At 37.0% G+C, this 10907-nt stretch overlaps 3 protein-coding genes and 1 non-coding gene across 4 annotated transcripts; 3 read left to right on the top strand and 1 right to left on the bottom strand.

Annotated features, from left to right (window-relative positions):
- Positions 1-681: 681 nt before the first annotated feature.
- Positions 682-5931, top strand: CBG08497 (the record flags this gene model as incomplete). The annotated part of the gene is made up of 9 exons (XM_002640398.1): positions 682-809; positions 2778-2900; positions 2947-3052; positions 3100-3191; positions 3437-3579; positions 3771-3950; positions 4048-4105; positions 4178-4247; positions 5812-5931. 9 exons carry the CDS (start codon positions 682-684, stop codon positions 5929-5931), a joined length of 1020 nt encoding a protein of 339 aa, XP_002640444.1.
- On the top strand, positions 2486-2558 carry CBG28419. The gene has a single exon. It is a non-coding gene (tRNA).
- A 724-nt stretch (positions 5932-6655) lies between the features above and the next one.
- Positions 6656-7123, top strand: CBG25406 (the record flags this gene model as incomplete). The annotated part of the gene is made up of 4 exons (XM_045241253.1): positions 6656-6760; positions 6806-6898; positions 6940-7024; positions 7068-7123. The coding sequence occupies 4 exons, from the start codon at positions 6656-6658 to the stop codon at positions 7121-7123; spliced, it is 339 nt and encodes a 112-aa protein (XP_045098803.1).
- Positions 7124-8482: 1359 nt separating this feature from the next.
- Positions 8483-9094, bottom strand: CBG08499 (the record flags this gene model as incomplete). Its single annotated transcript, XM_002640399.1, has 1 exon — positions 8483-9094. One exon carries the CDS (start codon positions 9092-9094, stop codon positions 8483-8485), a length of 612 nt encoding a protein of 203 aa, XP_002640445.1.
- Between the last annotated feature and the right edge of the window lie 1813 nt (positions 9095-10907).

Below are 10907 nucleotides of genomic sequence, written 5' to 3'. Positions count from 1 at the left end.
TTTTACGTTTTTTACCTGCCGGACATTAAATTGAAAAAAATCCGGAAAATTTGCCACGTAGGAAAGGCGCCCGCTGCCGTGGCCTAGGTTTCTCACTGAAAATCCTCGTCCCCCGGCGGCACCTTTTTTTTGAATTTTCTTCCTTTTCAACGGCGTTTTTTTGGGAATTTCGGATTTTTTTTGAATTTTTTCGCAATAATATTCGAAAATTGATAACTTTTAACACATTTTAATGCAAAAAAAAATTGACCGGAGTCCCCCTTTAAGTCTTTGTTCTGTTCAGAAATTTTCCAGAATTCCTGTAAACTAAAAATTAGATTCCAAAACATTTTTCTAGTTGACATTTTCCATATTCATAAATAAAGAAACCCTAAAAATGCCAAATTCGTCATCCATATCAAACCTTCTATTTTCTTCCTAGCCAATCAAATTTCAATTCAAAAATTCTCCTTTTTTTATATTTCTATTTTTCTCCTTCTTTTGATTCCTCATCTTTAATCCGCCCCCTCTGAAAATCTAAAAATCTTCTTTAGTCTCTTTTCAGTCCAATTACGCACTTCCGATCCATGAAAACCGGAAGTTTTCGTTTCTGACCAATCAGATTTCTCCCCTTTTTTCTTCTTTTTACTACTTGATGCATTTCTTTTCCTAGATTTCCAGAATTTTCTCATTATTTTCAGTATGGAAACTTCTACTTGGGACGCTTTGAATAACTCAATTCAGGAATTGAGTGCAGAAGAGCAAGAAGCGATTCGGAATGTTCTCGAAAAGGATTTGGAGTTTCAGCAGTCGGAGCAGAATCGTATTCGGTTAGTTTGAAAAAATATTATGCAGCATTTTTCTAATTGTAAATGCATTGTTTTCTGTTTCAAAACATTTAAAAGTATCATTTAAAACTTTTAACAGTAGTAGTAATCTTTGAGTCTTCATAATTTCTAGAGAAGTTTGAAATATTAGCGTAGAACCTTTAATAGAAGGCCTCACCCGTTACAAAATGTTTGGGTTATTCTGATAAACAATTTATCAGTTGACAACTTTTCTATACCTTTGACAGGAATCGAGATAAATCGGCTCAAGGTTTAAGGGTTCTTCTGCTGTTAAAGGTGGGGGAACAGGAGATTTTTCGTAGTTTTTTTGTAGCTAGAGTATGCATTCTACCGTCACGGTGTACAACGCTTAATGTCACTCTGCGTACAGCTGTCGTCCTCGCCTTTATGTATGCAATCGAGCGTCCGCTTTCTCTTTGCCCGCGTGGCTCAGTCGGTAGCGGCGCCGCACCCTCAATCCTCGCCTTCACAAGTTCAACTCCTCGAGGGGCATCATTGAACGGAATTTCGAGAACATTATTTTTCTCATGTCCCCCCACCTTTAAGGGGCCCTTCTATTACAAGCTTCGCGCAATTTTTCGTTTTTTGAACTCTATTCAAAGCTTTCACTACAGGATAGTGACCTAGAAACCTTGACAGGATGGGACTTTTTTCTGAAGAGATGTTGCCCTAAAAATAGTTAATACAGTAATCTACAGAAATTTCTATCAACATCGGACATCAAATGCGGTGAACCATCTTTCAAATGACCACTGATTTTGTCACTTTTTTGAAACATGAAATAATAGGTCACACATTGATTGCTCTAGTGTTTAGCGTGTGTGTGTCAGGCCTGTGCGGCAACAAATTGCCGAAATTGCCGAATTTTTGTTGCCGATCTGCCGTTGCCGATCTGTCGTTGCTGATTTCAACAAAAAAATTTCGGCAATTTCGGCAACTGAAATTTTTTTTGAATGTAGAGATTTTCACAATTTTTTAGTCAAAAAAATGATTTCGAAGTTCGAAAAACCAAATTTTGAACACCATCATCCCTCAGAGTGAATTTTAGAGGAAATGTGTCCCAATAATCATCAAAAATACTTGCATCGGATCTAAAAATGGGCTTCAAATATGTGAGCATAGGAGAAAAATAGATATCATGAGTCACAACTCATCAAAAAAATTATCCAAACTGTCTCAAATCTCTAGGGAACGTGTGTCGTGAGTTGCCTAACAAGTTGAGCGCACTATTTTCAAAACTCACAATCGGAACAAATATTTTCAACCATTGGAATACCCTCTATTGCTAAATAGAAATAGTTTGCATAAAAAATGTGGTCTTGAGTTGCCAATTTTTGTAATTACTTTTTTAAGGAACTTATGAAACACATTTTCTGTAGTTTTGAGCCTGATAGAATCATTTTCAGGCGAGTTACGTATCGATTTTACTAAAAAAAGACGCAAAACTTTTTGTTGCCGAAAATTGTCGAAATTTTTTTTGAAAATTGTCGAAATTTTTTTTCGGCAATTGCCGAGTTGCCGAACGTTGCCGAAAAGTATTCGGCAAATTGCCGAAAAAATTTTGTTGCCGCACTGACCTGGTGTGTGTCACTCGAAAAAGAGGGAAGCCTTGAAGGTCAGCTGTCAAGTGTACTTCTATTGACCCCCCCGTTCACTATGGCCGCGTGGCGCAATGGATAACGCGTCTGCCTACGGAGCAGAAGATTGTAGGTTCGAATCCTGCCGTGGTCGAAATTCTTTTTCTAGAATAGTTTTGTGAAGAATATACAGAAAGTAGGACTTTTACAATTTTAGAACTTTCTTGACTCAAGAATCTTGATTGTATCTAACAAAATTTATACCTCGATGCTCATGCTTTCTCGACTATTGGAAGAGGATCATAGATGTTTAATAAAGTTTTTCTACGATGTCTAAAATAATACTTTTCTGTAACAGAAAATAATTTTTCAGATCCCTCTCCACATGCGTTGCAATCAAAAAGACAAGTCTCCAGGAGAAACGTCGAGCCAGTTCAGTTGCCGGATCGGAATCTTCTGAAAGTGGACTCTCCTCACCCGGAAATATTTCTCATGGGTATTAAAACATCCCGAAATTCTTCAAATATTCTTAGATTTTCTAGACGCACTTCTCCACTTCCAAAATGGAACAATCGTGTCTGTTCGATCTGTCAGACGACGTTGGGATACATTTTAAACAGTGGAACCAAGTGTAAAAAGTGCGCTACAGTAAGATTTGAATTATCTTGAATATAATTCGAAATTGGAATTTTCAGCCACTATGCGACAAATGTGCTCATTCCGTGACTAGTGGTACCACCCAAAATCCACAGAAATATAGCTTGTGCACAGTTTGTTACAGCGAAAGGTGAAAAATAAATATTTAAAAATTAAAGTTTTTGAGTTAAAACATTCATTGAATCCTCAGTGAAGTTATCTGAAAGTGATTGCAATTACCTCCAGTTGAAATTTTTTCGCTAGTATTGCATATGTGATCTACAGCACAACGGAGAATTAATGACAGAGTAGTTATTTATAGAAACTATGAACCGTACGGTGTGTTCTAGCACTTCTGAAAATAGCATATTACATTCCCAAATGTTGAATTTCCAGAGAACTCTCCGCCGCAAAAAACGAATGGGTTCAAGGATCGGACGAAGCGGAGAAGACATCCGAAAAACTTTTGAATGCCATGAAAATTTCAGAGAAAAGGAATTCAGTTCAGATTCCAGCTACACCACCAGCGATTAGTAAAGGTAATTTTTTCCAACTTTTTGACGGTTTCACTGTTAGTATAAACCAACAAATGGTCGAAAATCACTGGTGTTGCCGCGGTGAACAGATATAATTCTATAGCTTGGAAATAATTAAATAACTAGATTTTTAATTTGAGGAAAAACCAATAACCTAACACATTCTTGATCCCAAAAATAACTAGAAGTTTCAGGAAAAGCACCATACAAACGAAATCTAACTCTCCCTGCCATTCAAACCAACTTCTTAAGTGTACCAGATGAAGCACCAGGTGTTGTTCAATCGGCTGGCGGCAATTCAAATTTCTCTCCAAAGTTCTGGGGAGGTTCTCCATCGCCAAGAAGTCCAAGATCGTTTGGCTCCGCTAATTCTTGTAGGCTTTTATTTTATTTTCAAAACTCAAAACTTCTGGGCATTCTCCGAAAAATATAGTTCAATAGTTTTGAAACAGAAAACGAAAAAATTTGCAGCCAACATGTCGATCAACTCTCCAGCACCCAACGACTCTCTTCGTGCTCTTCATCCAAGGTATTTCCTTTTTTTGGTTGTTTTTATACATTTCTACATTAATTGACTATTAATTTCCAAAATTACTTTCAGAGAACCAATCGGAAGTCCAGCTCCACGTCCAATGTCCAGTACTCCATTGACTGGAGTTCCTGAGGATTCGGTGAGTTTGAAACTACATATGAGAACTACTTACTGTCGTGAAAATGAAGAGTGTTAAAATATGGTTACGGTGAAACGGGTTTTTTGATTATCAAAAAAAAATTCGTAGAAACTCAGCAAGGGGAGATTTTATTTAACATGAAAATGAGTATTCGAAACAGACATTTTCTTTATCAGAATTTGAGATTTTCCTAATTCGTCTGAATTATTATCGCATAACGAAAAGAGCAGGTACATTATTTTGGTGAAACAGTTTTTTTTTCTAATTAAAGGAGGCGAGACAGCAAAAAATTTCAGGGGGACAGTTCGGCGGACGAAATCGCGCCGCCCTTATGTAGACCATCGGTCGTCAGGCGCCTTCGCGCCCCCGTAGCTCAGCCGGTAGCAGCGCTGTACCCCTGAGCTGCCTGTCATGAGTTCAACCCCTCAAGGGGGCTCTCTATGCAAAATATCAGGAAAACTTTTTTTTGGTGTCTGGCCTCCTTTAAAAAAAAAGAAATATTCCAAAAAAACCACATAAAATCTTAAAGGTGGGGGGACAGGAGATTTTTCGTAGTTTTTTTGTAGCTAGAGTATGCATTCTACCGTCACGGTGTACAACGCTTAATGTCACTCTGCGTACAGCTGTCGTCCTCGCCTTTATGTATGCAATCGGGCGTGCGCTTTCTCTTTGCCCGCGTGGCTCAGTCGGTAGCGGCGCCGCACCCTCAATCATCGCCCTCACAAGTTCAACTCCTCGAGGGGCATCTTTGAACGGAATTTCGAGAACATTATTTTTTTCATGTCCCCCCACCTTTAACAAAGGAAAATTAAATTTAACATAAAGATGAGTATTCGAAACAGAAATGTTTTTCTATCAAAATTTGAGTTTTTTGAACATACGAATTCTGCTTCATTCATACCTGTAACGGGCCGGGCTTTTTCCCAAATTTTGAAGGCCCGGCCCGACCAGGCGGGCCCGTCATTTCACGAGCTTTGAAAATTTCAAAAAACACATATTGTCGAATTAAAAAAAGTGACACCCGAAAATCTCGGAGACGGCGCTCGTGTCAATTTACGAGGGGCGGAGCGAAAACGGATACTGTAGATAACAAATTTATTTATGTGAATTTAGTGGGATTTTCTGAACAAAATTTTGATTTCTTGGTATAAAAATTATCGTTAGCATCTCTAGAATCTATTTTTCAGCAAAAAAAACTAAACTTAAACGCGAAAGTAGCTCGAACGAGCCAAAAATCTGAAATATTACGTTTTTTCCGCGCTTTTTCGTAGATCAAAACAGTTTGGACGCGTAGCGCGGTCGCGTCGCGGCTTTTCGGTGAGTAGCGACTCAACAACGCTTAACTTCACGTTTTTCTCAAAACACGTTTCAAAATTTTCGAATCTGGCACGCAGCCAACTTTTGTGTGCGACGAAGCGCGCGTTTTTCAGGTTCCCAACCGCGATGGCGTGTTTATATGAATGTTTATAAAACAAATAATTACGGTTTCACAACCTTTTTGAAAACCCAAGCAATCGTATTTATTTATTCCATGTGTCCACAACGTAATCAATATAATTTTCAGACAATCCAAATCCCAACTGTCGAACGTCGTCGAAGTGCTTTCGAAGGATCCAGAAGGTCAGGAAAACTGCGTCGTCAAAGCGAAGCGACAGTTCCCACTTTTCAGTTGAGCATGTGCTGAAAATCTTCTTACCTTTTTTACAATACCGTAAAACCTAAAATAGATGGGTCATCTAACTTTGAGCCAATTTTTCTAGTTTCTTGTGAAAGGTATCAAAAAGTGATCAACTGGCAAAATATTCTTCATGATTTTAAAAATATTTTCTCAGTGGAGCGCTTTTCGACGTTTCTCACAGGAACCAAAATGAATTAGGCCTAAGTAGGGAGTCCTTCTATTACAGGTTTCACGATATTCTACCCCCCTTATAATTGTGTTCTGTGTCCATCCCTCTGTTTTCCCTAATCCTTATATGTCTACAGTAATCCATCCCTGATCTCTCACCATCCATCAACGACTATAAAGCTCTTTATTTTGGATCTTTTTTCTGGTTTATCGGTATCAGGGATTTCCGGGTTTCTTCGGTAAATTTCAGACTTTAGAGATCCTCGAAAATTTGTGGAAGCAGTGCTTCATTACGACCGTAATCGTTCGTTTTTGGCAGTTCATGTTATGCTGATTCGATCGGAAAAAGAGAAGGGAAAACGGCCAGAATTTGAGGAATATGTGCATTTGGAGGTAGAATAAACTTTTTTAAAAGTTTAATTACTTGATTACCGTAATAGCTTTATTAGAAGGGCCCTGTAATAGAAGGGCCGGTTTATATTGTGATAGAAGGGCCGGTTTATACTATTACAGGGGCCCTTCTAATAAATGCTTTACGGTAAACGATCCCTATAATAATCAGATGGAATTCCGCCGAAAATGCTCAAAATCCGCAATGCGACACAAATCCCAAAAACGAAAAACTCTGGCGAACCAAGACGTTGAAAAAGTTAATGAGATTTTCAAGGTACGAGAAAAATGTGGTTTTCTTAGAAATCGGAAAAAAATTCAGTTCCCCAGAGTCTCTGAAACTGCTCTAATGGATGGGATTCTCAAAGTTTCGTGCATTGTATCGTTCAAAAATGGGAATCAGAGATGTTTCGAGGTAAGGGGAAATAGTCCTAAATTTATATAAACAATTTTAAGGGATCAATTTCTGTCAAAGAGTTGTGCGGACTGAGAAATGGAACAAAAGTTTTCAAGTTCATCGAGTTGGCCAATATCAGATTATGTAATGTTTTAATCAAAACAATCTCCAGACGAATTTTTTTCAGACAGCATTGACGAGGAAGACGAGATTCCAGACTACGATTGGATCATTTCAATTTAGAAAATTTACACAAACTTCTTGTGGAATTGGTTATTTTTCAAGGTTTTAGTTGTGTTTTCTCCATTAACTGATCTTTTTTTTAAACAAACGAACGAATAAAAATAGACTATTATTCTTCAGGTCTGAAAAAATGATTTTTTTATAGATTTCTGAAAATAACGCTTTTGAACTTTTTTCACGAAAATCGGAAAAACCACAAAAAATTGCATGGAAAGAATGAAAACAAAAAAAATTCCAGAGTAATAGGCTATTTTAAAATAACTTTTTCATAGTTAATCCAACCAAAATTCAATGGGTTTCTATTCAAAATAAAGTTAGGAAAGAGAGAAAAAATTTGGCAACTGTAACATATTTTTGTATGGTATTTCAACCATTTTCCATGAAAGTTTCCTAAGTTTTACAATTTTTCAGCTAATCTTTTGAATAAACCCCTAGACAGCCATTTTGTTTTTTTTCCGCTTAAAAATGTTTTCATCGCCAATCTTTCTCTTCTCTTTTCAGTTTTTTTTCCTTCTCTGCTGTCTCCCCATTCGCCATACTCTCTCCTTTCTCTCTGCTTACACCATTAGTCAACAACTAAGACTCATTTCTATAGTTTACCACTGACCGAATGTGCCGGTCTCGTTATTGGTTGTTTGGATCTCTCCAATGCCATCTTGATGGAAAACCAGAGATGAAGTTGAAAAATGGCTGACTAACTACTTTGCATCAAAACCATCGGAGTTCTGGAGAGCAGGGATAATAAGTTTGCGGAACAGAGTTCAAATTGTTTTCGATAAAGACGGTCAATACTATTAACTTCTTATCATTTCTTCTTTGAATAAAAATTATTTCGAAAGTGCACGAAAATGTAGTTGCCAAGCAAATAGGTTCTGAGAAAAAAAGAAATTCAGATCAAATTTACTCAGTTGCATTGAATGGATAATAAACGATGATACATGTATTGGGATGATTGGCACGTCGTTCTCTGAACTACAGTACCATTAACAAGGCAATAGTTTTTTTTAGAAAAGGGTTGAGAGTTAGAACATGTCATGGTTTTGTGGAAGGTTCCCAAATGTTTAAGTAAAGGTGGAAGGATTAGTGAAGGTTGATAAAAGCCTAACTTACACAACCAGTAGATGTCACCAACCTGATACTCAGAACATGTGTTTCGACTATGTCAAATGCGGAACAATAGAATAAAAAGACTGGATTTATGACTATGTGAAGAGACACTCAACCCAATAGTATGCTGTTTAGGAGTCAATAGTCTGTTAGATTTATGAAATCTCCTGTCTTGTGTATTCGATTTAGACACATGTCTAATTGGTATGAACAGAAAACGGTTTGAGATTATTAAATTTATTAAGGAAACAATTATTTAAAAAATGTCAGATAGTTATCAAACGATTTGATCCATTGATTGTGGTGGAAAGTGCATCGTTGAACGTAGTCGATTCCGATGTTTTGAATTCCGTCAAAGTGTTGAATGTAGGTTTGAAGAAGGATTGGAACCATTTGGACGAGATGTTTCATTTCTTCCGATTCGGCTTTTCTTTTGAAATAATCGAGAGTGATGAAGTAGACTTTTGGAAGATCCTTGACTTGTTTTGTGAAGACATGAGCATTCCAAACATAGACAGTCACATCTTTCAAGAATTGATGAATTTGGTATTCCAATGTATTTTGATCCTCCTCCAATAATCCATTTTCTCCTTGTTTCGGGAAATCATCGTTCTCTCCAAATTGAGTGAGCAATCCCATTTGGGTCATACGTGGAAACATGTTGAGTAGAGAATCCTGATGATTGATTGAAATTAAATTCCGATTTGAGTTCATTGAAAGCAATTGTGAACCACATTGGAAGACGAGGACGTTCTGGATTCTCTCCTTGAATTTCAATACTGTGTTCCAGGAAGAGATCCGTTTCATTTCGAAGATATTGAGCATTCGCTCTGACACGCTTCTTGATTCCGGTGTTGCCGTCATTGAGAGTGATTCCATGAATTTCAGCCATAAGAGAACGGAAATCGAACATCATAGTTAGAGAATAAATGAGACGAAAAAGAGAGAGCTAGTCGAGATGACTGGGTAATGAATGCCGGTTTTTGAGGTCCTTATATAGGCAGGGGGCGGGGCTTAGGGGTCCGCAGACTAGCCCCGCCCACTGTCTCTCGTCGTCTGCATCTCTGGCTGGGAGTGTAAAAGTGCTCCTGGGAAGAAATTACAGACAAAGAGTCTTCCAGCCAAAATTATTACAGCTAGTTAAAATTTGATTACGCCATTTTATTTGAAATTCGAAGGTATCGAATTTCATGAATTTCCTGCGATAAAATTCAGGAAATATCGATTTCTGTGGACTTTTCAAAGAACAGAATATATCCCAAAACGTACTGATTCTCTATTCTTACGATGCTAGGTGACTCGAGAAAAAAATATTCAGAAGCGTTCATGGGAAACATGAGATCATTTATTGTTTCAAAGCATTAAAAAATATGTTTTCTAGTAGTGGTATGAGTTGATCATCTTCAGTCTTGCAAAATATTACGTTTCTCCTACTTTAATTTTTCAAAAAATCTATTGTAAAAAACTTGAAAAAAACACCCTTTCAACAAAAGTCATTGTTATCTGGCTAGTCCACGTAAGCACCCCGATTGGAGTCCTATTATTGATGGTATAAAGATGAGATATTAGTAGACTCTTTCCCAGGATACAATAGGAGCAGGTGTTTCAGAGTATGACATGACACTGTACCGGAACAAAACCAAAGCAATTAAAGATGACTATGTGAAGGCAGTCATGTTTATGCATATGTCAATACTCCAATTGTAAGAGATTTATGACTAGGATTACACATTATGAATATTTCGAAAATTTTTGTGGGTGGAAAAGGAAATCCGAGAATATAATAAAAAGTTTAGTCACATTTACAAAGAATTCAGGGTATCTGAATAAAAGAATATCTCGAAAATTGATTACTGAAACATTTGTATTTATAAATGAAATTTTTTAGCGGTAATGAACTGAAAATCGAAAATTTTCCCACTGCGGGCTTTTACTGTAATGGGAAATGATTTCTAAATTGAAGAAAAATGTGAAAGAGTGTTGCCCATTGTACTTATCAAACTTTCAGTATTTTGAAGTTTGTACGAAACGGTATTTTTTCCAACTAATAGTTTTTCTAAGTATCGAAATACTCCGTTGCAAAAATGTAAAATTTGTACTGAATCAAGTGGCCAGATAGATTTCAATAAAGCCATACTTGTGAAATTCCTTACCTGGGGAAATTTTCAAGCCCCGTGCCCGGCCCGGAAGGCCCGGTATGAAAAATTCTGTATTTTTGAGCCAAATTTTGAGCTCTCAATATATATTTTTTGCTCATATGGGATCAGCGAATTTTACCAGTTCAAACAAATAATATTTTCAAAGGTTTATACAAATGGTAAAACTGACTTGCTAAAATAATTATTTTTTGGGTTTTATAGGTGTACCGATAGAAGCATATATTCTAATATTTGTATTTGGAAAATTAAAGGAAATAAAAATTATTTTTAAAAAATATTTTTCTTTTATTTACAGTTTCACAAAGTTTGCAGCAAGCTGGCGAGGATCTTGATGGCGTCCGAAGAGCTTTGGAAGCGTATGCCGCACATATGGGACATTCTCGTAAAATTCAAGATCAATGCTATGGTGTCGATTTTGAGCTGCCGAAGCTCCAAGGCGGTCTCGACGAGTTCAACAATAATTTTACGAGCATCTTATCTCTAGAGACGGAATCCAGATCAGTGTCATCATATTATTT

Source organism: Caenorhabditis briggsae, assembly GCF_000004555.2.
Source record: "Caenorhabditis briggsae complete genome, chrI, whole genome shotgun sequence".
Classification (NCBI taxonomy): Eukaryota; Metazoa; Nematoda; class Chromadorea; order Rhabditida; family Rhabditidae; genus Caenorhabditis; species Caenorhabditis briggsae.
Note: the sequence above shows the minus strand (reverse complement) of the source record. Positions and strands in the feature narration are given on the sequence as shown.